Source organism: Trichoplusia ni, chromosome 16 (genome assembly GCF_003590095.1).
Source record: "Trichoplusia ni isolate ovarian cell line Hi5 chromosome 16, tn1, whole genome shotgun sequence".
NCBI classification, from domain to species: Eukaryota; Metazoa; Arthropoda; class Insecta; order Lepidoptera; family Noctuidae; genus Trichoplusia; species Trichoplusia ni.
Window position 1 is genome coordinate 3,044,800 of NC_039493.1, and position 27,639 is coordinate 3,072,438.

At 38.8% G+C, this 27,639-nt stretch overlaps 2 protein-coding genes across 3 annotated transcripts; both read left to right on the forward strand.

The window, feature by feature from the left end:
* The first annotated feature begins 41 nt into the window (after nt 1–41).
* LOC113501979 (ras-related protein M-Ras-like) lies at nt 42–7,434 on the forward strand. Of its 2 annotated transcripts, none has more exons than XM_026883319.1 (6): nt 42–133; nt 284–399; nt 2,552–2,705; nt 2,928–3,081; nt 3,330–3,492; nt 3,948–7,434. In XM_026883319.1, exons 2-6 carry the CDS (start codon nt 361–363, stop codon nt 4,029–4,031), a joined length of 594 nt encoding a protein of 197 aa, XP_026739120.1. In that variant the 5' UTR covers nt 42–133; nt 284–360; the 3' UTR covers nt 4,032–7,434. The 2 variants fall into 2 exon arrangements, with proteins under 2 accessions (XP_026739120.1, XP_026739119.1); XM_026883318.1 differs by lacking the exons at nt 42–133; nt 284–399 and adding exons at nt 1,662–1,690; nt 2,110–2,161.
* Nucleotides 7,435–22,462: 15,028 nt separating this feature from the next.
* LOC113502064 (glucose dehydrogenase [FAD, quinone]-like) lies at nt 22,463–26,062 on the forward strand. The gene is made up of 4 exons (XM_026883445.1): nt 22,463–22,540; nt 22,608–22,719; nt 23,935–24,065; nt 24,158–26,062. Exons 1-4 carry the CDS (start codon nt 22,463–22,465, stop codon nt 25,760–25,762), a joined length of 1,926 nt encoding a protein of 641 aa, XP_026739246.1. The 3' UTR covers nt 25,763–26,062.
* The last annotated feature ends 1,577 nt before the right edge of the window (nt 26,063–27,639 follow it).

Sequence of the window (27,639 nt, forward strand, 5' to 3'; positions counted from 1 at the left end):
GAATCTTTCACTAATCGAACAAACATTGTTGGGTTTTGTTTCATGATTGTGTTTAGTTTTATTGTTCATCTCTCGAAACCGAAAACATTCCGTCCAAACGCAGTATACCGGACGTTTTTATATTTACAATGAGGTGAGTATTTATTTATTTATTGACCATCAGCTGTAATACGGTCGACGGGCGTGGGAAGACTAATCACAAAGCTGAATGCTAATCCAGTGCCAACATGCAAATAATGAGAGAGGAAAACAGTGTTGATGAGTTTCGGTGGTAATTTCGCAGATAATATTCCATGTGTGTTGATCCTGCGGTCATAAGAAAGTGGCGGGAGTGGCGGAGCACAGGGCGGACACAGCAAGATGACACGCCCGGGACCTCCGAATGAGAACCTGCCGACCGTGAGTATTGCGATGATGATCATCACATCTGACTATAATTATTGTGTTCCTGCTGTCTTAAATGATAACAGCTTAGCTATTTTACCAGGCAATGTATGAGCTGTTCGGAATTATTCTTGGATCACATCATCTGGAGCTAGTTTTACCTATTAAGTATTTTTTATTTATTTATTTATGAGGATTCACCAACAGCTTCTGTGTAATGAAATCATCTTTATTGTTCTTGACCTTACACAGTCAGTAAAAAGTTCTAGATTATAAGTGTTTAGTGTTTGCTGGTTGATTACGTTCATGGAGAATTCTTAAAATCATGTGTTTACTTTGTTCATTTCTGTATATTTATTTAAGGAGGTTTATCTTGCCTATATCAAGATCAAAAGGAACATTTATTGTTATTATAACTACAGTCTGTTGCTTTCTTGTTCATGAGATAATGTGTGAAGCATCAGGTGAGTGTAGTGTAGAGTGCCTCATTACATTGCGGGGCTGAGTGGTTTGTTAGCTTATCGGCTTTATCATACTTATTAATTAGTGTCTGTGCTATCTTGATATCACTCACTTTACATATTTATCTTGATAATTAAAAATATTCAGATTAAATCATTGTTATCTTGTGTGTTATTATGGTGGGTTGTTTTTTCTTAAAATGTTGTTATATCACTTTAACAGTGTAATAATAGAATAAAAGCAATAGAAGTTGATTACACAATTATATTTCACTTGTAACATTTATAATGGGGTGTCATTGTCCTGTATCAGGGCATGGCAGGTTGGTACACCTTGTAATGTGCAGTTATAATGATTCACGAGTTCTTGTATGGCAGTGGAATGTGTGTTTGTTTGGGTACACCCACGGTCTGCATCGTAAACTTATACCTTGAAGACAGTAGGCAAAAGTCCAGTGGTTGGAAGACATTTGTGAATGGAAGATCTTGGAGGATACTGTATTTTTAGTTGTTTTTTTAGTTAATTGTGAAATGTGAACTTGTGTTGTTGATCCAGTGATGTTTTACAACCTCATAAAAAAGTTCAAAAAATCTTTTAAAATGTAACTATTTTGGTGAAACTTAAGTAAAGTTGAGTGTTATCAGTAAAGTCAGAACTATTATTAAACTGTGTGCTGTATAGATATCTCAGTTATAAGACTTCTTTTCAATTGATTCTTTGCTGATTTGTATTGTAAATGTTACAGAAAATTTTAAATTATTGTTATCTATTATCCAGTTTGTTATTTTTGTACTTGGAAACTGTTATTAGTATCTACATGTTTTCTAGTTATGTATGTTTCAAGGTATGAATTACTAAAACACTAAAATATCTTTTTACTGTTAGTTGTAAGTTCAACACATAAATAGGTAAGAATGTTTAGTTGTTAAAGGCAAAATTAAGATTATTTTACGCCTTTTTGAAATGCATATTTATTAAAGTATTTTAATGCTTTTTTGGTTTGGTTTGCCATACATAATACAGATTGTACTGAGTGTACACTGAGTGTCTGAATTTTATTTTTTAGCAAGTTCTAGTGTTACAAAAAATAAAGTTTTAATTGGCAAAGTGAAATAATTTTTATGCTCCATCACATACAATATGATTCAATTGAGATCAATTGAGCACTTTATCTCACGGTAGTTCTAAGCGGACGCCGTATTATCTCCAGCTCATACTTCTGAACTTATGGCTTTTGTTAAGTTTGTATCAATTTGTTTGCAGTGTGGCCAGTAGATGCGACCCAAGTATGTCGTTGTTCAAAAACAGTGACAGTGTTAGTGTGTTGCTATTTTATTTTTATTTTTATAGCTGTGTTTGTGGTAACACCTTTGAGTTAAAAACTAAAATGAGACTTGACTGTTATCCTTTCAAGTTCTTATTGTAATTTTAAACCAATAGTAGCAATAGTAGTCATTAAATAAGTATATTATTTAATGAAACTGATCTGTGTTGCCATCAGCATAGTTAGTGCTATGCCCTATTCTTTGCTCTAATTTTCCTTCATGAAAACTTTCCCATTTGTATAGTCTTCACCTTGCAATAGCGAATGGATTTTCCAACATTACTCCAACTGTTGAATGCACTGTCCTCGTCCTGTGATGTATGCCCTCTACTTACCTGTATCCGTTACCGTCCTCGCTTCATGGTGCCCCTTTGGCTGCAGATCAAGCTGGTGGTGGTGGGAGATGGCGGCGTGGGCAAGAGCGCAATCACCATCCAGTTCTTCCAAAAGCTGTTCGTGACGGACTACGACCCCACCATCGAGGACTCCTACATCCAGCACACCGAGGTTGATGGCCAGTGGTGCATATTAGATGGTGAGTCTAATGTAGGAACATCAATAAACCATCCTGCTCAATATAGTAACGATTTTACTTTGCTTTCCATATTTTTATCTAGTGTACATATACTATATAGCGTACACATTCTCTTGGGCCAATGTCTTCCCCAAAACTGTCCTACGCTGCTTTCAACCAGCGTCGTTTTTATATTTTTTGAATGGAATGAATAATATATGACATGTATGTAATCCGTGGCAGTCCTGGACACGGCGGGGCAGGAGGAGTTCAGCGCGATGCGCGAGCAGTACATGCGCAAGGGCGACGGCTTCCTGCTCGTGTACTCCGTCACCGACAAGCAGAGCTACGAGAACATCCGCCACTTCCACACGCAGATACTCAGGGTCAAAGACAGGTAGCGCCTCACATTAATTATCAAAACATGGCAAAATAAATGTGACCTAAATGCCTGAGGCATATGGTTGAATTTGCCAAATCCAAAGCTTTGCTTTGGCAGTTTTCATATATGCAAAAAAGTGGCACGAATAAGAAAAGGCTCACGTTTGTAGGGGACTCCAGGTTGAAGATGCTTCGAGAATTTGTACTTGACTGTTATGGTTTTTGTGTGTGTTTGGACCTGTGTTGACGGCGCGTGTGTGTCAGGGAGTCGTACCCGATGCTGCTGGCGGCCAACAAGGTGGACCTGGTGCACGCGCGCGCCGTGTCGGAGGACGCGGGCCGCGAGCTGGCGCGCGCGCTGGCCGCGCCCTACATCGAGACCAGCGCCAAGGAACCGCCGCTCAACATCGACGCCGCCTTCCACGAGGTGACTTAGGATTCATACCAATTAGAACGATAGACAATCGACGTATTCTAACCGACTACCGTAATAAAAAACGGGTGGTGTTACGAGTCAAGCAGCCATCATAATTTCAGAAGAATTTCAGGCTTAGTTGTGTAGTTTGTCCACGGACTTTCTCAAAATGTCAACTATCTGGTATTTCTCGCAAGCTATCGACTATAAAACAACAGTTCGTGCATAATAAGACTAGACATCAAAAATTTAGAAGTTCAATATTAAAAAAGTATTTTATCGACTATGTATAGTTAACAGACAATGAATAATGGATTTTAGTTTCCTTCTGCTCTTAAGCTTTTCTACAGAAATGGATAGAATGGATCAATCTTAAGACCCATACTTTTAATAAAAAAATATTGCCTTGCATAACAAAACAAAATATTAATGTTTTGACGTATCATAAGTAATTGTTTGTATTTCAGTTGGTCCGCATAATCCGCAAGCACCCGCAGCAGGAGGAGAAGCAGCGCCGGCGCCGCAAGTTCGGCAAGTGCGCGCTGCTGTGAGGGGACGCGCAAGTGACGACTCCGGCCACGCACAGGCCAACAGGACAGGCTCGGTACGTGCGAACAATAACTAGCAAACTGCAGTACGTTCGAGATTATCGCGGTAACCATGGCAACGACGCTGTCGATGAGCCAATGATTGCACTTTCACACTGAGATGTGATTTTCAGATCCCCGTCGATTGAGTGTGTTGGCTTTCATAGCTGAAGTCATTTATCCTAATATAGTGTGTGTATTATTTATTCATTTGTTAGATACACATGACTTGTCATAAATATGTGTTTTATATTCCAACACATAATCGACTGATCGAGTGATTCATTATATCCGAAACTGTGTTAACAAACGAAGCACAAATATATTAATATAGCCTATTTATTAAACAAATGTATAAATGTACGAAACAACTGATGTATGAACAAAATATTCCAGTTCATGGAGAAATCTTTTAATAAACTTATAATGTCTACCAAAGAATAATAATATATTAATTGTTTGACTTTTCATAACGTGTTATATTTAGCAATTCGATTTCTTTGCAAGAAGTTCAGAGAAATATGTGTGAGACAGAATATTTTTATATTTTCGACTTTATCACATAGGTGTAAAGATCAAATTATAACTGCACAAAGTATAGAGTAGGCTTGTATACTCAATGTGTTACGCTGTAGGATGTATATTTTGTGATTATATGAGATTAAAGCCAAGTTTTGCGTTGAGTATATTCGCTTATGTATATTGCACAATATTGGTATGTAGCTTAGATTTTAGGGCCTCTACTGACTGCTCTGTACCATACATCGTAATAAAATATATTATAATATATGTTCAAGATTTTGATTCTCAAGGGTTTTGAATAGTGCTCAGTGGTCAGTAGAAACCTGTGAGTGTTGCTTTACGTCTACCAGACGATAAAGGTATTTATTTGTATTGTTTATTCCATATACATAACATGTACCAATGCATAGCATTTATTTTAGTTCGGTAAGTGTCCATAGAGTAAGTGACAATCACGACCAATACAATGTTCTCAACTTCATTTATATCAAGACTGTTCAAAGGTTGGCGCAGACTGTATTGAAACCAGTTAAATTAGGTTTTAATACTTTTGTCATTTTTTTCAAAAAAAAGTTAAAAGTTGTAGAAAACTATGTGTAACCCGTCTGGTATAGTGTGTGCATACCTTAAATTATTCTACCAAAGTTTTGTGTCACAAGTGTTCGATTGAAACTGGCTTTAAAACAATGCATTTAACATTGAAACCAAAGAGGTTCTGGTTTGTTATTTTTTATTTCTAACGTAAATTATTTACTAATTTTTAACATTGTTGTTAAGGCGACAATGTCTGAGTACCAATTAAATAGTTATGGCAACATTCTGGTGTTAATCAATGGTCCCTTTAGTATTGATTGGTAGTCAGACGTAGTCAGTACATTAGTTGTGAGTTGCGAGGTGTCGGCTAGACGAACACGACTACGGTGACAAAGCTGAACTAGTAACATTAAGGCTGAATCATTTTCAACAAGTATTATATAATGTATAGTCGGATTAGTTTCCTCATCTATTGTAAAGTGTGGCCACACTGCTCACATCTACTGCAGTAAAACTAAATAATAGTTTGTATTGAGATCTCATCTAATAGTACATAATAACTGTAATTTTCTCATTATTAATATACTTCGTCCTTTAAACAATCGTAGAAACGATTAAAACCCGAAGAAAAAGTTGAAATAATGAATTCTATAAACAAATTCATTGGTATAATTGTTCAGTGTGGCCACATTAAAACTATATACAAACATCGCGTCAATATCGGAGAGCCAGCGGTGTAAACCGTATGGCGTACAGACAGACCGATATTCAAACCCGCGCTAGGTGTAAGTGAAGCCACTAAGTAACTCGTGAAGGAATTGAACTCGATGTAAGTGTTTCATATAGCTAGCGATAGTAAGGCCTACTTAACTATAGGAATATAGTGTAGTTCTAGCACAGAACTATGTCACTAACATTTATAAAGCTGATGAGGAAGCAGTATTTGTTCTATTAAAATTTTAAAACATTCATCTCTACAAAAACGCGTTCCAGAGGACAAGATAATCTCCAGAATAGAAAAAGAATTCAAAACTTGAAACGTAAAGGAATGACATTCCTATTCGAACTTTACTTTGGTTTGTCAGTTCTAACTAAATACAAGTCGCAACGTCGACAAACCCCGAGGCATTACCGCAATATTAAAAAAATAATTTGTCTTATAACACTTATAGTTCTGTGCTAGAATTTCGAATAGTATGTATCCCAGTTGTAAACCCTTCGCGGTAATTGTTTAACCTCGGCCCGACAGATGGCGCTGTCCGTCACAAGTCGCGGCCAACAGTCGCGCTAGATTATAAACGTGTTTACTGTAAAAATTTCTTTGAACAAATAATTGTATATTATGTGATAAGATTCATGGTGACGACACATTTGTGGACCTTGTCTAAGTAAATGACAAAAAGTATTTTGGTAACATATATATTTCTGTGTTGCTTAAAAGCGCAGCAAAGTAAAATATGTCGATGTTCTTTTAAAACATTTGTTATTTATTATAACTATTTCTGATTGCTGAAAATGTAATTGGCCGCTATTGAAACCCCATAAAGCAAGGTGTATAATGTTATATTTAAATTAAGCGTGGTCCACAGATAGTGTCTGTGTAATAGAATTTACAAAGTAACGGAGAACCCCCGAGGAGCGCGCGCCGCACTCCTAGCTTTAACGTAGCATAGTCACTGAGCTTCCGACATAACCTCATATGCAAATGCTAGCAAACATGTATACCATATATAATACCTGTTTGGTTTTAAGTGTTGAGAATGGCATAGGAAGGTAATAATGTGTGATGACCACAAACCAGTATTTTGTATTCGATGTATGCTAGAAAAAATCCTCAAGGATATAATGAGAACAAATGCCTGGATCTCACAGATCTTACGAAACAGGAATGACGCCCGGCGTTTTTAAAAGTATTTAGATGTTAGAGGCCACTGATGATGAATTCAGAAAACTTGGATATCTTCAATAAAGGTAAAAGTAAAGTAACACTATTTTATATTTTCACACACAGTTCGCCATTCTCAACCAAAGAGTTATATTATATTTAAAACTTCCACAAAAGTAAAATATACTGAATAAGCATTAAGTGTTGAGATTCCTTACATATTCTATCGTAGCCTAAGTTCAGAGATGTATAGTATAGCTTGGTGTGACCCGCCCCCCGGCCGCCCCCCGGCCGCGTCCTGCCGCCGCCGCCGGGCTCTAGTCTAAGGTATACGTGCGACAGTCCCGCCCCCTCGAGCGCGAACGTCGCATATTGTTGTTACTATATGTTTTGTATGTTGTATCATATAATAAATGTAGAAATGTAGCAAACTTGTTTTATTCTAACCTTGCTCGAAGATTACAAAATAATTCAATGTAAACTTTACCAGGAACTTATATTAAGCAGCGTAATTATTATAATTATTCAATTATAACTCAGTTCTAACTAGTATAATTTCCCATCCCCATCTCACACATAGAACGTCCACTGCTAGGTCTGCTAGAGATAATTTGCTAACTAGTGAACATCCCATTGATCGCCATAAAGACAATTGTAACTTAATTCTTCCCAATTGTTATATTATAATATTGCTAACTTACATTTCCGAATACGATATGGTCGCGACCTCTGTGAATTTTTCTAAACATCTGTAGGTCTGCCATCTTTCCATCGGCTCTAAATGCGATGGCTGTCTCTATCCAGACTATTCCCGAAATGGCTCAAATCAAACTTTATACAACACAACCGATAGATGGCGGTAACACTCCACACACCGTCCTCACCATCAGATGGCGTTGTAGTCGCACTTGCAATGGAATAATGAGACTCTAAAACTCATTTGGATTGGAGAGCTTATAATTAAAAACATTTTTTTTTTATTTAACATTAGTACATGGGCTTCGAATTTTTACGATTGTCAAGGCTATTGTACTTCTGTATTACCTGTTTTCAGTGATATGACAACATATAAATCATATAAAATGAAAAGATAAACCAATAATACCTCTACAACGTGGACAACAGATCCCCGGTCATTTAAATATCGTACTATCGTCCTATGAATATGAATAAGGTTCCACAATGAAACCGGGCAACTTTAAAAACAATGGATAATCCAGGCAAAAAAAATTGCTAATTTAATCTATATGAGATGACCAACATTTATTTCGGGATATACATATAGGCTACTTACCTATTGCCTGTTTGAATGTTTAATCAAGTTGTTTATTTATTTCCACCACAGACCTAGTACCTATCCAAGCTTCGGTAATCTTTGATTTCCACGCTGTTTTGAAAAAAGACCGTTCGTTACCAAAACTCATTAGAAGGGCAAAAAAGGAAAATGAAAAACTTTCACTCTACCAAAAATAGTTTCAACGGACCGAGCATCAACAGACAAAATTAAATGTAGATCAAAGACAAAAGGTTTCAAAGGAGCGATTATGCGTCCAGAACAAATGAAAAACGTTCATTGGAATGCAAGCCTCGTTCCAATTCTTGCACCTAACTTTGTTCATAGAGCCACTCTTTACGGGACTTGACAAGTTCATAATTAATATTTGATCGTCGCTAATTCACGGGAACAAGAGCAAAGTATGGGACTAGGTGAGGTATAATGTTGGCGGAGATAATGCTCGCACGTGAGGTGTGTGCTAACTGCTAACGTAGCGGATACAAATAATTTCGCGAGATTCGTCCGCGCTCCCCGGAAACAATACAAATGTTGAGTAATGTGTGTGAGGGGATGACGCGCTTACGCTGTGTTTACTCACATCCGAGAGCCATTTGTTTTGAGAGGAAAGTGACAACTGTGTGCATAAGCTGAGCTCTCATGTTGCTCCAACTTACATCCAAAGGGACTTCTTTCTCAAGTATGTTAACAGAATGTTGTAAAAAACATTTCTTAGCAATATTTATTTATTTTGTTATTTTATGATAACTCGTATCAAATTGACCTTTTCAACTATAGCTGTAAGCAATAGCGTCACGCAGTGTTTCCCCCTTATCGCGGTATTCGCATTATATTCAGACAGTAGATGTTGCTCGTTCTGCCTTCATATTTTAATTAATTATTTGTGGGCCGACCTACGCAGTATGAGCTCACTGAGTCTTGATGTCTTACAGTCCCAAACGAGCGGCGCTGCAAGCGATAAAATCCGTGAAAGTAGTTTCATTTCGACCATGCAAATACATTTTATTTTGTATTAAGATTATGAAGAGCTCAAAGTTGAGATAATTATTTCATTGAAATGCTGTGATATTATTGTAAGATTAATCAATCTTTGATTCTTCTAATTGTAATTAACTTAAAAAAGCCTTTTTTTGTTAACAAAACCTCCTTTACATAAATCTTTTTAGGAGTAGGTATAATTAACACAGAGGCAGACACAACTCACCAGAAAATTGCTTGAAAGCCTAAAAATACATTTCTTTTTAACTTCTGGCGCAAAAGGAAAAACAATTTGTTTTTGAGCATTTAAATTAAAACGTTTTTGTTGTGATTCATTATTTCAGTAGGCCTTATTAATTATACAGTTGACAGTGAGTTTACTAATTAACGAAGTGCAGGGTATCATGGAAGTATTGTGCTTCTGTGTCTGATTTGATTAAGAGGTGTGGGAGCTACAGCACTTTTCGATACTTGTTAATTTTTTGTGTCGTAGTTTGCAAGTTCGTACCTCGTTCGCTGCTGAGGTAGGTAGGTGTACTAACACTTTGTCAAACAGAAGCCTTAAATCCGTCCCGTCTGAGATTTACAATCCCATTTTTATTCCGTCTTTACTGTAAACGTTCTCCGCCATATTCCCTTCAAAACATACATTAAAGTAAATTGCTGAGCCCTTCAATGTACTCAACATGACAGGAATACTTCAAATGGAAAATAAGCATTTTTACTTTACGATCAAGGGTGCTTAAGTATATGACTTGTGTAGCCATATAGAATGGAAGTCAACGACATCCGACATAGAAATTGTTTCTTAATTAATGAAACAATTCTTTGATCAAACAAAGCAGTAATACGTAGCGATAGGTTTAACTAATATTTCATTCGGGAGTTATTTAAGCAGGATTAATTGGTTCTGTACAGCGTTTGGCCGGCGGCGCGGGGCGCGGGGGGCGGGGCCCACTGTACCTAATCTAATTTTATTTAATTAGACGTTTTTTGTTCGCGGGTCTTGTGTCGGCGCCTAAGAGGATAATAATGGCTCGCGATCAATCCCGGTTTAGTCCTGCTTACTTATAGATTTGGGGAGAAATTGTCAGTGAACGATGATAGGCCGCGTAATACAATTTGCGGAGGCATCCGTCGAATTCTAATCATTACAATTTATGTCTTGTCACGGATTCAGTTACAGTTAATAAATTACGAACCAATATATCTTCTTTTGTTTGAATATTAAAGCTTAAGTGGTAGAATAAAACGATAGCTTACAAATGTATTTAAGTTTTCCATTTTATACAAACCAATAAATAGGCTCATGTGGAGTGGAATAAATAATGTAAATGAGTCTAATAATTATAAAAATGAATTTCAATGTCGTCATGACCAGATATTAGAGCTAAGTATTTTTTTCCTGCAAAACCTTTTATTAGGTTCATGAAGCCAGGATCACTTAGCAAAAAAAAAAAAGAAGTTATTTAGCTAAATCTATAGCCGAAAGTCATTACCACTATATGTATAGGTTGTAGCCTACGTATTTGTCATCGCACTTCCCTATAGTGACGCCCACACAACAAACAGCAATCACAATCACGATCTCTCACACGCAGAGCGTTATCAACGACATCAAACGGTTTCAAACAATTCAATTGCTTTGTTTCGTTTCCAAACAGAAGTCGCTCAAAGATTCTGTAACACCACACAATATATACGCACATTCTTACTGTGTCATAGCTTCTAATGTTTTCTATTACGAATTACGATAAATTGTCCAGACTCTGCATCATTGCTTATTCTGGCCAGCATGTCTCACGCGGGTATGTGTTAAGCCAGTAATGTATCGTTGATAATTAAAGCGCGTCTCATTTGTCCCGAGTGTCTGGGCTAAGGTGCGTGTAATTGTTGTCGGCGAAGCGAGTAATTACTTGTGTTGAGGTCTTCAGTACAAAAATGTTTGTGTTACACAAAGGTCTAGCAAATGTCCAGGTTTAATAGGCGGGCCACTGAGACTGTTTAGAAACTTTGTTACAAATGTAAGAGAGTCGGCCTTTATTCAATTGTTTTATGTTTTTTGTTAAGCGGATGACGAGTTCGGTTATATTGTTAGGAGATTTCAGTCTGGCATATACCTAGCAGAATAAGATGTCAACGACTGAAATTCACGATGATTCCGGGGTTTTGTCACAGTTTGCCGAGTCAGTCATTTTTTTCCTAATAAGGTATTAGAATGCTGTTTCAGCTATTTGTAACAAAGTACTGGTAGTTGTTTTATCAAGAAGAGTAAGCTTCTCTAGAACACTTAAGAAAGTAGTAAGAAATTAGCCCAACACTTTTTTCTCAGTTTTCCGATAGAATAATGTCAGTACATTGCCTGTACATGTGTCATGTGAGTCGGGTGTTTTTTACTCTCATGAATCACACTTCAGGAATCTTATTTATCCGGTTTAGAAACTCTTCCAGAAAACAATGATTCAGGCATTAAAACCTCTTCATTACAGCTCTTCGACAACATGTTCCTACTTTAGAATGTTATTCAGTGTTGTAATGAATCTCCTGCCATTTAAAAGCTCGCAGTAACACGGAGCTTCCTGTCGATACGTTAGAGCTGTTTGTGTCTGTACATTGTAAAGTTTTCGTGAATGCGGAATATATCTGATATTTGGGATCGTGCAATTTGTATGCAGATTGGCGATACGTAGCGGCATTCAGATGTAAATCTATTCGGAACGAATATCGACAGGGTATACAGTGTTATCGCGAGGATGCCAATTAAACACCAACTCATACATATTGCTGTATGAACTGAACCCATCAATACATTATTGTGGTAACACCTATTCTGTGTACTGTAGCGTCGTTTAAACACAAACACTACTATCACTACTGAATACCTACTATTCAAATATGTTCGTTATTTTTTTATACTTAGGTAAGTACGTTTAATTTTACAAGCTTTTCTTTAGTTGCACCTGTCCCGTGGATCCGTTCCAAGTTAAGTTTGATGCACTATCTAGTTAAGATTCTAACATTGAGTCCAAAGCACATAATCAAAGTAAAAGCTTGTTATTCAAAAAGCTTTTTTATGTTAGTTTGTTAACACCGCGGTTGGCTGCTACATTATAATAGTTGTATCTGTCGTTTTAATGTGGCTGCCTGTAAAAATAATCAACAGTAGAAACAACTTTTACATTGAAGTACATGTAGTGGACCTAGACCTAGACTTGTAGGATTTAAACAATGTGATGTTTTCTAATCTTCCTGTACCTATTTTACCGCGATAAGGTGTCCAGAACTAAATGTTTCACGTCTAAATATGTAACAGGGTCGGTAACTATTGCCTTTTCCAGATACCAAACGTCACGGGTTTCGGAAGACCTTTTATAGAAAACATAATTATTCTTTGCACGTCCTTCAAATTGAATCAAAGTCCTTTGAGGTTCCCTCTGTGATCACAGGAGTGTTGTAGAAACATGTCGCTCGGTAACATCTTATTTGCCTGCTAAGTAACACAAAACAGCCAATCTGAAACACCCGGAAAATATAATTTGTATGTTTCTGAGCCTTTTGTTAAGAGCTTGTCTTTGAAGTAATTTCTTTTTAAAAACGTTGGTTTTGACGTAAATAGGAATAAATCTGTGCGTGAAAGGACCTCTAATCCTCGTTATGTTGTTCAATGGGAGCGGCGCGAGGGGTTCCGCCGACTCCAGTAAATGACTCGCTCTTTGAATATTTTTGCGAAAATATTTCGACAATCCCTCAGACAAAGATGGTGGAAGCTCTCGGCTGGTGAGTGAGCGCGACGCGACGCGGCGCGGTGCGGGGCCGCGCCGGCAACACCACGCTTCTCGGTATTTTATTGAATCGTATGTTTTTTTTTGTTTTCAGGTATTTATTATTCTTAGAAACATCGATTAGGTACAGATTTTGTGTTTCTTTTTGTATTTATGTACACAATACGGCGCGGCGGTGGCGTGGATACTCTACAATAACAAGTAGGTACTTACCTGTGATTCTTTTCATTTGAACTTTTAAGTTTTGCTCTGTTTAATTTTTCAGAGTATCAATATTATGTTTATTTAGTTTAGCTCTAGTTAGCTCAGCTATTGAAGGTTAAGATGATCTATCACCTAAAACTCATTTCATAACTTTGTGATTGTTACCACTCCGGTTCGGGTAGCTTGTGTTATGAGGCGGTGCGTCCAGTCCGGGTCGCTGTCACAAACAAGCCGCTCCGCCTTCAACAGGAAAATAATGACTTCATTACGTCGATCATTAATTCACTAAAACATTCGGATTTTTTCTTTCTCGCGATCGAAATTCTTCCAGAGCATTTATTTGATTTAGTAAAGAGGGTCGGAGGAGGTTCCGCTAAGCCTCCCTTTATTGGGAATACTTTCCAAGAGTTTTTAAGTGACATACTTTTTGTGAGCGAAATCGAACCGTCTAGTTAACTCATGGAAGACGAATTCAATGTGTTATTTCTTACTAGTAAAATTTGAAAACCGCACTGAGCTAGCATTGTGGTCAACGCTTAATCTTTCTGTAGGGAGTTATGCTGAGCCCGAGGTACATATATTTCATAGTTGAGACCTCTTTGAAATTGGGTTGGCAAGTGTAGGTAGCAATATCTCATAATAATCTAAGAACTGGTTAAGTGACCTAATAATCTGTACTTAAAAGTGCTGGTTCCGTACAAATAGACCAAAGAAAAAGAAGTCGTATTTCCTTAGTCTGTTTGTCCTCCTTTACTTTTATTTGTTGTTATAGACAAACAGATAAACATGCATCAGTCATCGTTTTCACACTGTGGCTAAGGAATCGTAAAATCATCAGAAAGCATTCTGTTCAAATACAAAAAAGCTCGTGACAAGATTTCTTTGTTTTATAATATGTTTTATGCACTCTACCTATGTGTACCATGGGAATGCCACCTGTCGCATCGGTGAGTGTGTCTCCTGCCAGAGATGGCATCACTCAAGGTCGTAGTTCGTAAGCTTAGAGGTCGCATATTGTTCGCTGATACACTTCGATCGTGCCGCACAAAAGAACTCGGCTATAAAGCGGAGAGCTGCGCGCTTTAACACACAGAGGTACCTCTACTGTGTTTTAAAAAACGTCTTTGCACCAAACGTCGGGCGTATTTTAATTGTAATACAGTTGGTGTAGCTAGTGTAGCTACATTAGTGGGAGTTACTCGCGAGTCGTCGCGGGTCGCGGGTCTGCGGTGTACACTCATGAGGTAAGTGTAGATGTGTTTTTCGTGGTGTCATTATTTACTGATTTCCTTACAAATTATGTACATTTATAAATTCATAGTTTTTCCCTCGTGTGTGCAACTCAACAACGATCCTGTGTACAGCGTGTTTCCGGAGTAGAAGTGACGGCCGGTTACCATGTGCTAGAGGATACTTTGGGGTACCGAATCAGGTACATTCCGCGTATTTTGAAAGTTTTTAAGTTGTCCGGCTTTTTGGTTGTATTTAAGCGACTTGTATAGGATTTATGGTCATACTGCTGTGGGTAGTAAAGATACATAAATGCTATTTCTGTATAAGATAGTTAAATTGTGCATTTTTCAGATACATCCGTTTATGCTAGAATAATATTCAAAAATCTTGGTCAATAAAGGGTAAAAGCAAAAATTTATGAAAGCTTCAAGCTAAGAGCAATTTTTGTTCTTACCATTTTTAAGTTTTGGCACCTCCATTACTTTTTTAAAAGCCCTATGAATGTCATATTTTGACGGCTTTAAAAAAGGTTTCCATTTAGTTCTTTTCATTTGGCAGCAATTCACAAGGCTGTCACTACGGCATCAGAGTTACGTAACACTCAATAATTCTAAGTAGTTACTACATTTTTCTAAGGTTACCTCTGTGTGCGCCGTCACTGGGCCTGGTCCTCGGGCCTCCTCCTGAGATCACTCTTAATGTTATTGTGAGTGCTGTTTTACCTGATTTCTAAGAGGAGGTATTATTTAAGTTATAAACTTTTGATATTTAAGTGACCCGCGAAAATAACGATGTCTTCTAGCTTGGGTTGTTTTGGTGTTTGCTGGGGTGTGGGAAACACTCATACGTAGGTCTGCTATATTTTGTTGTCAGTTCAAAAATTGGGTATATTTTTGGGTTAATTAGGTTATAGCTCAATAAATCCCCGATAAAACGCACGTAAACCAGTCAAACGAGCGACAATTATCGTCACACGTGACATTGACAATTCGGTGAAATATATACAAGTATGTATCGGTAGAAGGCAAGTTCAAACTGTGTTTGTTGTTGTTTTTGAAAACAATTATGTCGTAAAAACTGTTGAATAAACTAGCTTCTGCCCGCGGCTTTGCTTACTCAAACGTAGGTACACTATCGCTGCAAGGATAGCCTACCGACATAGTGGTTTCTTAGGTTTACGCGAATATTAGACATTGAATGACAGTCTGCCCGTGACCATGATACCTGCAAAGGTTTCGAAACGTCGGGAACTAAAATCTAAAATTAAACCGCGATAAAATCCGTAAAAGTAGTTTCATTCAACGTACCGACATATTTTATTTAAATAATTAAATAATTTTAACACAATTTATCAGAAAAAAAACATAAACAGTTTCGTACCCAAAAGGTATACTTACACAGACGGGACCCTGAAAACAAATAATTCCAAGACCTCTCAGACTCCTCTCCACCGCACCATTAATAACATTATTTTGCCGCGGAGTTATGTCAATACTGTGATATCTGCTAAGGTATTTAATGAAATTAAATGATGCAAAGGAGAGCTTTGTTTATACAGAATACTTGTAACGATCAACATTTATGTTAATATAATAATGATCAACATAACATTAACAAAACACTTTGGCAAGAAAGCGTTGTTTTAAAGCTAAATGTATTAACAAAAAAATTTGGTTGCTGTGAGTCAACCTTAACAGATACTCAATACTCAATCATTTATTGCATTCCATAATGTACATCGAGGTCTTAAAATCTAATAATACAGAACCATTATGGACCCTGTCGGGCACAGCAAATATCTTAGGAGAGAGGAAGCAGTAACAAATAGCCTTATATTTAATAGTACATATGCCTATCTCAAATTAGACTAAGATAGACTTATGCTGTCACGCACTTTCTTCAAGACATGTATAAGTCGTGAAATAATCTAGTACCTACTTACTTTCTTTGGATCTATCTCGTGGGGACAGCATCATGAGTCCTAAGCATAATATAGGAATGGATAGACAGCCAGAGCGACTCCTTTTTTAATATGTAGGTACTGATAGTGATATCATAAATCCTTACGTACTTTTTAATTAGCTGCCTCTATACAAAACACTTATTAAACTTAACCGGATACTTCCTGTTGATTTTGGCGAAAGCAAGGTCTAACAGAACCAGGAAAAAAATATAATTTTGAAAGCTTGGTGTTTTCAAAAATAAATACTAACTTGATTGTGTTACTTTTGTATATTATCTGGATCATTTATTTTAACTGACACTAAGCCAGTTTAACCTCTTAGTAATTGTGAAAATCATTTAAAGCTTGTGTAGCCAAAAATTGATCTGCACATTAATGACGACTGCTCGGTAAATGACCACATCTCTTGTTAATCTGCCGCTCATCAGCTGTTGCAATCCACTCTAGCCACGACTAACTAGCTCGCCCCGCGGCGCCGCCCGCGCCCGCCTGCTACATGCACACACAACCATTACACGCTTTACCTATGACAGGTGCGGCGACGCGGCGACGTGGCGAGCAATCAACATTAGCATGCCAAACGATGCTAACTGTGTAGCCCCAGTCCTGCGCTCAATTACTCTTGTTTCATTGTAAATATGGAATTTAGGGAATGTTTGTTCGTGTTCCCATCTCTTCCACTACTTTTTTAATCTAAAACGGAGCGGAGACATAGCTACTAACTGAAAATGACTAGCCGCTAACTGGCCGCATTTTATCGGCTGCCTGTAGCACTATACTGAATGTTATGAATGTTGTAATGTTACACAGACGTCAGACGGATCGGTGATAACATAAACGTGACAAACCGGTACATTTGTCTTGTGATAGCGACTAGCCGGAGTATGTGTCATAGAAACGGCTTCAATGTAACATATGCACGCCTGACGAACACAAGGCTTATACGGCTATAGATCACGAAATATGAGAAGTCAGGTCCTGAGAAAATCCGCGCCCGGTCGAGACCTAAGTTCCTAGTTACCTAAGTACACTTTTCCAAACATTTTTACCACTTAAAAGTATTTTGTTTTCTATACAACGAGTGTTGAAATATTTCTCGAGAAGTCCTTAAAAGAAAATATTCTCTGTACCGAGACAATAACATAGTAACTTTAATGAGGCGGTGACGAAAATTGTTTTCTAATGTTTTGTGTAAGAACGAGCTGTTATAAATACTAGTTTTCCTGTTCAATGGGCGAGGGCGGGTTCAGTGTGGGGTTGTGACACCTCAACAAATACCATTAGAATTGTGGACGTCCTCCAACAGTTCCATTACAATCCACTCTGAAAATAGAACTAGTACCTACCAGATTATTTCTAACCGATGAAAAATAATGACAGTAAATATTGTTTTCATACGTGAACAAGGTATGCCTATCTTCGACTTAAATGACATTTAATACTTTTCAGTAGTATGTGTACTTACTGCAATAATACTACAACACAAAAAATACATCAATTCTGTCCCACATCCACTCAGTAATGAGAAACAGAATCAGTCTGAACCGCCTTAACTTCGTTGTACCCGTCAATGTGGACAGGTCTCACCTGTTGATTAGTGATAATGTAATCACGGTAACGCTCTCGTTACGCTGATCACATCAGCCGTCCGCGCGGGCACGGGAGTCGCGCCCCCGACCGCATCGGACATCACATGTGACGTTTATTGGTTTCTACATAAATCTTTAACGATTCCTCTCATCTGATGTCACACGTATCATCATCCTACCCTTTTCCCAGCTATGTACGGGTCAGCCTCCATACATGTCATTCTTTTTTTCGTATTACAAATGGTTTCTATATAGGCCTACCGTCAAGTGTTTTGAACATGAATTTAAAAATCCATTGCTGCATCCCGGAGTTCCAACGTACAAACTTTGAGTCGACTGCCCGAGTTAGACATACCACAATCCCCTTAAGTATCATCACGAAAACAACAAAATCATTTCAATGACTTATACCATAAACATTATGGAGCATAATGAAAAGCGTTCCAATTTCAAAGTACTTAATGAACACAAAATTAATAGCAATTTACGCGGAACAATAGAGTTTTCTCGCGGCACTTAACTATAGAAATGTCAACAAATTATGGTCCCAAGAAATATTGACCTTTCACGACAACCTGTAATTGCTTTCCCGAGAACTTTGACATTACAGTTTAGACGCTTTCAGTGGACCTTCTGAGTTTCTATGAAGCTGTGTTTTATTGTTTAATGGTGTGTATTATATTATTTGTAGGAAATAACGGTTTCCTCGTTATATCCCGAAGTGCCTGCTGAGCGACTGTGCGCGACTAATTATGTATCCGTCGTAAAATATGCAAAAGGTCAGAGATATTACATTAATATAATTTGCATAACTTTAACGCAGCATGCGTTTATATCAAGGTTTCGGTAATTAGGTATTATTTTTAATTTACAAATATATAATTAACTAGCTATTAGAAATCATGTTTATGATGAAATATATAACAGGTATATGAAAACGTCGTGGTATTGTAGCGGTACTAAGTCCGGATTACCGAAACGATAACGAATTTAGAATGTGACTTCTTAAAAGTTTTATGTATTCTAAGGTGTTGTACCTTAGAATACATAAAACTTAGACGAACAATGAAGGAAAACTTCCTGAGGGAACCTGGATTTCCAAATATTAGAATTTAAAATCGCCGACTCGCAGTGCTGATTAAAGCTCAAACCTTTTACATGGGAGGAAGCCTGTGCCCAGCCGTGGGTTAAACAACCTTTCAGTTAAAAACTGGTTAGATCAGAAAGTGCGGCGTGTAGAAGGGCACCGTATGATATGCCACTAGTTAATGTCAACACGAAAGGTTCAATAGTTGAGCCCTTCCGGGAGTATTGACGGAGCCCTTTGTAGGGCGACTGTCAAACAATACGAGGGTCGCGGATCATGTTACACATGAAGTATACCTGGCGGTAACTATCACGACACCCGCGGATATACAAATATATCGAATACTATGTAGGGCTGGTGTATAGTGACGTAATGTGCTTCATAGATACACATTACACATACACTTCACACACATCTTCCTGATATCCAGTTTAACTTGCGACACTATCCGGAAGCCTCTCAATTGAACTGTGGAGGTATGGTGTCTATATCCTATTATTATTTTAGCGAACATTAACTACGCCATGGGGCCAGGAAAATCATCTTCATTCAGTTTAGCAGTCAACAAATTAACGAAACTCTTAGCACCAAAAACTCTGTGCAACGAAAGTGAAAAAAATAAATGAAGTAGAGGCATCCGTCTTGCCAGTGTCCGTTGCCATAGCAACCGCAGTGCCTAATGGTTATTTACGTTTGTAATCACGCTCCAGAGATTAGGGCGGGTTCATTGATCGGCGCGAGATCAATTGGAAAGGGTTTGAGCCAATTATTTTAATCCGCTTAACATTATTATGTCAACATTGTTCCTCTTAATAATTGTGGCAGCTATTTAGCGCTTTACAATAAAAATGATTGCATTGAAATGAATATGTCCTGAAAAGCTTTCATAAGACGACTGCAAAATATATTATCTAGTGGTTTTTATTTTAATTTGTTTCTTTTGTCTTCTGCGCACTTATATGCGTACATTTATAAATGAGTTGATTAACTGTGAATTTAATTGAGTTCTTTAACCTGGCACGTGTAATATCAGAGATACATAAATTATGACATACATAAAGTTAAAAATAGATAAACTGTGATACGCTCCACTAAGATCTGCTTTTCAAGCTTGTTGCGCTTCGCAGGCACGGAATACATTATCCACTTGCCTGTACCACTGCTACAAATTATTCAAAAGTCACTTATGATTTAATATTGAATTAATTATGTATTAAAACAAAAGCTTTATCCCTAAAAAACATCATGAACATAAAATTGTACATGGTATAGATTGTATAGAAGTAATAAGCGTATTATATCCTAAAGAAATTTCATCTAACAAACGTGTCAAGAATCTAGTCGGTAAAGTATTTCTTTTCGTTTAGTACTGAGTTTAATTCTTATTTTATAAGCGATATAAACGGTATTGTGTCTCGATCATAACGTTGACGTTGCGGTTGCTCGCGGCGGAGGGCGGCGGAGGGCGGCAGCATTGTTCACCTCTTTTGTCGAGCTGTCACTCGTCGCTAGTACTGAACCCATTAATATCCCGCGCCGCGTTTTATTTCACGAACATGGACATACGTACATGGACGGGAATTAGTCGCTCTTTTATTTTTGTCGCGTGACACTTTATGATTTATTTTAACCACGAACATTAGCTGATTCACGTATTGTTTTAACCCAATTTATGTAGAGTTTTAAATGGTTTGTTTTAATGGAGTTGTATCTAATAGTTTAAGTTTAAATATACTCCACTGGTTTAGGTTTTAAAAAAGGTAAGCAACCTTGGTGTATTTTTGTCAAAAAAGTGGCATATAGGTTATTCTCAAAAAGTTATCAAAGTGTTATGATTGATAAAAGTTGTTCTGTGAATATTATTTTCACACCGATTTAACTGAAAACTTCATTTCGTTTCAAGAAAGTGTGGATCAGAAGCCACACGTAATACGTAAGCAATTATTGTGAAAAATAAAACAATAACAACACTCCAATAACTCAGTACTATTCGAAACTCATTTCGAAGACTTTCGTACGAGTGATCCTGCGGAGGTTCGACAGCTATTGTTCTGTCAACAATAATTATTGGAAGAACCGAGCGAGGTTTATTCGATAGGGTTGTGATGTCAGTCGTGCCGGAAACCTTTGCCAAACCACGAGAAATTACGTGCTGAACGAGTGTTCGTGAGAGGAGGCCGCTGTGAGCCGCGCGAGCTCCCGCCACAGAGTATATATCATATTTATTGTGTCAAATAAATCATCGAAACAGCTTATTGATCTCCAACTTGCTAACTATGAACTAGCTCATCGTTTTTGTTTACGGAGAATCAGCGAAACGGAACAAATAGTTTTGTTTTTACGACATTCTATCAAAGTTATAGAAGTGTTTTATTCTCGGTCATGTCTTTACTCATCATAAATTTAGAACTATTCCAAAGAGAAAATAATATTGTCGTGTGAGTGAACAACATAGTACCACCTACTGCGTGAAGTTTACTCAATCTTAGTAACCTAATTGTTATCTAAAGCTAACCCATTTAATATTTATGAAGTGAGAACTGCTGAAAGTTGTGCCGTTCGTGAGTCACGATTCATTTAAATAATTATATACCCGCTTGTTACCCGAACTTGCTGACAGATGTTTAAAAAGCAATCTGTTGAATCAGCTGTTCCCGGCTGTCAGCGGAAAACTTATCCTAATATAATATCGCGAGTGATTAGTGCTGACTCAGCGCGGTGTGAGCGGACCTCTGCTGTCAGTGTTTCATGATGAATTGGATTAGCTTAAAATGATTTATTAAGAACAATTAGTGTTGCATATGGATACCGTACTCTGATTGTTGTACAACAGTTACGTGTTGTGTGTGCATTAACAAATACCTCCCCTGTGCCGCGTCGTAGAGATTCCCGCCGCACCTGATGATCCACTATAAATATTCTATTTATACAAGAGCCTGTAAAATATAATTTATTGGTACTCACTTACATTTTTGAGTTCAAAATAAACACAATTGTGCTCATAAACGACGAGAGCTGGCCCCGGACATATATCTGTTGGTATCCATCGCTTGTTCGCGAGCCGTTCTTAAACATTTTGTTTGTTATCATATTTACGCGAGGAATATATGGAGCCATTCTTTGTGGAGGTTTTTATTTGTTTACGTGTCATAAACCAGGAATCGGACGCGCGTTTACGTAAGCGTAAGAAAATAATGTAATGGATTATAAATAGAGAGAGGTGGAAAAATTACTTCGGCTATAGATGTAGGCCGGCGTCGGATAAAAATAATATTATTGCTTCCACTGCGCAGCCGTGTTTACTTCGAATTATTATAAAACAACATGCCTTCAAAGAAGAGATTACTTCCCGTCGCTGGCTCGCCTCGAGTCTCGCATGATGCTTGGGGAGGGCGCGTGCCAGTTCTCACAGATTACAATATCATTTATGTTCTGAAAGTAATGTCAATGGTTATTGCCTAACGTTTAGAGTTACATTGGTCGCAGGTTGCCGGCAGTGGTGGTGGTGGTGTGGTGCGCGGTGTCGGCGCGCGGCTGGCTGCCGGACTCCTACTCGCTGCCGACCGGGGTCCTGTTGAAAGGTTACACCTTCTCTTTGATACGATTTATTCATCTGTAAAATTATAACTCAGGGTTATGGTAGAGTTCCTTTCAATAAGCTCATCTCTTAAGTTTACTAAATGATAAATAATCAGCTTAAGTAAAATGCTGAGTATGGTTAAGACACATATCATAAATATGCGAAAATTAATAGAAAAACATTTCAAGTCCAACCGTAATGAGAAGTGCTTATAATTAATCAAAACTTGTTAAGCGTTCTGTTCTGATCCCTGCGTTATTAATTATTCCACCTTTAATCAATTTACATCCGTCAGCAGACAGACAACATCATTAATGACACTCTCTCTGGTGTAAATTACATTGTATTGCCAGCTAAAGTCGTATTATTGCGTCAGATATAAATTAGGTTGCTAGGCGACGCGGCGACGTCAGGAGAAGCCGCCTAACACAGTGAGCGCGGGAAGCCACAGTTTCAGTTAAATATGCACATTGCACTGGAGTGCTGTAGTTCGGCAAAGTGGCGAAGTTACAAGCTCCTCGCATTAAAATTAACAAGGCTTAATGCAGATGCGGATTAATATAGCGCCGAGAAGCGGAGTAGGCGGGAGTGACACGAGACAATTTTGATTCCAAAATGCTTGGTCTAATGCATGTACTTTTATTCATGTCCATAGCAAATAGGTACGCGTATATGCGTACATTTTTAATGAAGTTAATATTTTAAATAGTATTAAAGTGTAGAGTTACCAAAGTGTGAAATCAAATATCTGTATCAACGAATATTTAAAGTAGTAAACTAATGCTTTAGAAATAATACCATCTACATAAAATGCCTATTAATACGATCTACCACGTACGCTGCACGAGACTGAGAGATGTCCGGCTAACTATTTCCATTAGTGAGCGGACAGTCGAAAGTTATGCGCGCGACGCTATCGACTAGTTCCGACACGCCGCGTGTCACGCCGGCTGGAGCGCAGCGGCGGCCTGGCAGGCTCATATTGAATCGCGCATTTCAGACATCAAGTTATCGGAAAGCGTTTGACAGCTCACTTGTTACAACGAGTTTGAAGCGAGAACGTCCAGACACATCTGCATGGATATTAGTAATAGAGTTCGACTGCGGTAACGGAATGAAATTGATGGTAGTACTCGGACTTTTAATACCTACACAAAGTGTATGTTAACCGAGTTGGAATATTTGTGAAGTGTGATGATGTATTGTGTGTTTACAGATGGACAGCAGTTTGACTACATAGTGGTGGGCGCGGGCGCGGGCGGCGCCCCGGCTGCCGCGCGCCTAGCGCTCGCCGGCGCCGACGTGCTGCTGGTCGAGGCCGGCGGAGATCCCCCAATCTTGTCCAAGGTGCATGTTTACTTTACGATTTTGCTGGTCGAACAATAATTAAACAGACGGCTCTCAGTTATAACTAGATGATGATGTTTCTGTTGCGACAGATTCCAAGTGCAGCAATGTCTCTCCTCGGGTCAGACATCGACTGGCAATACAAGACGATACCTAACAACGTATCTTGCCTCTCTTCCCAAGGTCAGCAGTGCCGGTTCAGCCGCGGCAAGTGCCTCGGCGGCTCCACCTCCATCAACTACATGCTGTACACGCGCGGCAACCGACACGACTTCCGCGACATCCCGGCTCCCGGCTGGACCTGGGACCACCTGCAACCATACTTCCTCAGAAGCGAAGGTTTGCAAAACCTCGAGCTGCTTCCAGAATCTTCTAAACCATTTCACAACACCACTGGTCCAATGCGAATCGAGTTTTTTGATGACCCAGAGAACCCTTGGCAGTCCAGACTGAAAAAGTCTTTTAAATCATTAGGATTTCCTGAAAACCTAGATGTCAACGCTGATTCTCAAATAGGCGTTAGTCAAGTTATTGGATACGTATATAAAGGAGAACGAATGAGCACAGCTCGAGGATATCTCAGCAAGAGAAGCGTCTCCGTGACTCTGAAAGTCGCTAAAAACACTTTGTGTACTGGAGTCATTATAGACAGGAATAACATAGCCCGCGGCGTCACTGTCATCCAAGGTCTTCGGAAGCTAAGAGTGTATGCGAGGCGAGAAGTGGTTCTCAGTGCCGGAGCAATCGGTACCCCACATTTATTGATGCTGTCAGGTATCGGGCCGGCCGAGCACCTGAGGAGTATGGGCATCACAGTCAAGGTTGATTCTCCCGGCGTCGGCGCCGACATGAACGACCACACTCTGCCGCTTTTATTAGCTCTAGTGGATAAAACTACAGGAGTCAATGACGATTGGATTCAACTCGTGTCGCGACTACAATATTTTCCAGAACTCATTATCAAGCGCTCAGGTCCTCTGACTTCCAACGGCATCACTGACATTACCACATTTGTAAACTCACGTTGTTATGACTTCCAACAGAGACGGCTTCTAAACGTTAGTTTCGATGGCAGTAGCTGCGAGCTGCCAGACTTGCAGATCATTCACGCGTATATATTCAAGAACATAGTTCCCCTTACTCGGCCTCTATTCCAACGTGCCATTGGCTTCAATGATGACGTCGTTAACCAGATCAGCAGAGCTAACGAGAGGTATGCCATAATGGTAATAACGCCGATACTGTTGGAGCCCTACTCACGAGGATACATACGTTTGGCGAGCTCCGACCCCCGCGTCCCTCCTGCTATATTTCCCAACTATTTAGGTGAAGACCGGGATGTGCAAACCTTATTGCGTGCCATTAGTATTATCGAACAGCTGGTTGAAACGAAGCCATTTAGGACACGGAACGCGGGACTTCTCCACTTGGAGCTGGCAGGGTGCCCGCGCGTGGAGCAGGACCGGCGCGGTTACTGGGAGTGCTACACTCGACACATGACGTTCTCGGTGTACCACGCGGCGGGTACGAGCGCGCTGGGCCGCGTGCTGGACGCGCGCCTGCGCGTGCGCGGCGTCAGGCGCCTGCGCGTCGCCGACCTGGGCGCGCTGCCGCGAGCGCCGCGCGGGAACACCGCCGCCGTCAGCATGGCCATCGGGGAGAGAGCTGCCGAGTTCATCTTAGAGGACAATAAATAAAGACTGATGCGGTCCCCGACGCCGGTACACCGGAGTCAAGATAGGATAACAAACACTTTGTTTTAAAATGTATGTGTCGGCTGTGACTGATAGATTGATCGGGTTGTGATGACTGCTGTTTGAGGAATGATGATACTACTGTAAAGATTTTGTTCCAATCTAAATCTGCAGTAAGCGCTTATGCAGGTCTGCTCTCCGAGATAATTATATTCTTGTAACTGTTAAATCAGGGAGCTCAGCGAGTGTTAGTCTGCAGGAGTCGTTACTGTTCATGTTAATATTAAATCTTTCCGAGTCGAATTATGTGTTTATGTTACTTCCACCAAGCACTGAATATTGATTACACTAATTATTTTTACCTTCAAAAGTGGCTGAATTAATTGTTTGATATCACTTTTTAAGCATGCTAGTGATTACTGTGTTTATTGAGCAGCATTCCTAAGTCTGTCGAAAATTAACATCTGTGGCTAAAATGCTAGAATCGGGGCTTTGCTCAACTGCGATTCACCTAACGAAGTGAATCGCGACAGTTGACGAAAACGAATGTCATGCCTATTACCTGTATATTTACAGTTTCTATTTGTTTTCTATTCGAATACATCAACTCCCAATGTCTACATGTCAGTCTGTCACTACAGGAACATTAATCACGCCTAAATACGGACTTCATTCTTCATTTAAGAAACTAGATGAAGTTTATGATTGTAACAGTCGTAGCGGGCACGCAGGTAACCGCCCGAGCTAAATCTCTTCCGAAGTTAATGAAAAATTAAAACTTAATTGGTTTATGGAAAGTTGTAATCTCAGCAGAAAGCGGAAACTTTCCGCTCCTTTTGTTAATTAATTTTGAAAATTATAAAACGTTTTGCGCCGCGATGTAGAGTTATTCAACTTGGCGTCGGTGTCGGAGCATGGGTGGCGATCATCATTATCATTGTGAAAGTGATGGTTGACACTAACACCTGTGTTAAGCACCGAGCTGAAGAACTGCACTGATAAATTAAAACAACACTGTTTGGTCTGCGAGAGAGTCATATATTGAAAATGTTTCAAAATGTATATGTCAACTCATGTAACGAAACCATAGCGCGATCTAATTCGACGTCAATGCCATCTATCGCGCTATGGTTTAACTAATTACTATTATAATACATTTTGCTCTTGAACATACCGCCCACCAAGGACATTATTGACGGAATGTCCTTCTTAAGTACAATGACGATGAACTTATGGGATGGTATTTTGAACTTAAAATACATGAACTTAACATGTAGACCTTAAATATTAATAATATAACTAAACACAACTAACGCTAGATAAAAATCCCTTTTTGGTCTAAACATACATAAAAATATTGTAAATAAAATGGACTAACTATGTAACATTAAACCGTAACTGGTAAAACGCATAACTTTGACGTTGGTCTTTTGATGGTCGAGAATTTAGTCCGCACTGAGACTACACGTGTGACATTATCATCACCTGGGTGCTTTTGTACAACACGACCTAATAGCCAGCGACTTGGTGGTAAGTCGTCTTCTTTAATTAATACGATGTCTCCTATATTGGGCTCCGGAACTTGAGAAGACCATTTGTATCTATTCATAAGGTTCGACAAATAGTCTTGTGACCAGCGTTTCCAGAATGACTGTAACATCCTTTGAACGAATTGCCACCTAGTCAAGTAACTTACATTTGAACTATTATAATTTTTGTCAGGTACATTCACTATAGATTCTCCGATAAGGAAATGTCCTGGGGTTAAAGGCAAGGGCTCACCAGGATCACTAAAATTAAGAACGCTAATCGGTCGCGAATTCAAGCAGGCTTCCACTTGATTGAGGAGTGTAGTCATTTCCTCGTAAGTGAGTGTAGCG

Coding starts and splice junctions, on each gene's coding strand:
- LOC113501979 (XM_026883318.1), top strand. Junction 2,706..2,927: donor CCAGTGGTGCATATTAGATG/GTGAGTCTAATG, acceptor AATCCGTGGCAG/TCCTGGACACGGCGGGGCAG. Junction 3,493..3,947: donor TCGACGCCGCCTTCCACGAG/GTGACTTAGGAT, acceptor TTTGTATTTCAG/TTGGTCCGCATAATCCGCAA.
- LOC113502064 (XM_026883445.1), top strand. CDS start 22,463: ATGCCTTCAAAGAAGAGATTACTTCCCGTCGCTGGCTCGCCTCGAGTC. Junction 22,720..23,934: donor GACCGGGGTCCTGTTGAAAG/GTTACACCTTCT, acceptor GTGTGTTTACAG/ATGGACAGCAGTTTGACTAC. Junction 24,066..24,157: donor ATCCCCCAATCTTGTCCAAG/GTGCATGTTTAC, acceptor CTGTTGCGACAG/ATTCCAAGTGCAGCAATGTC.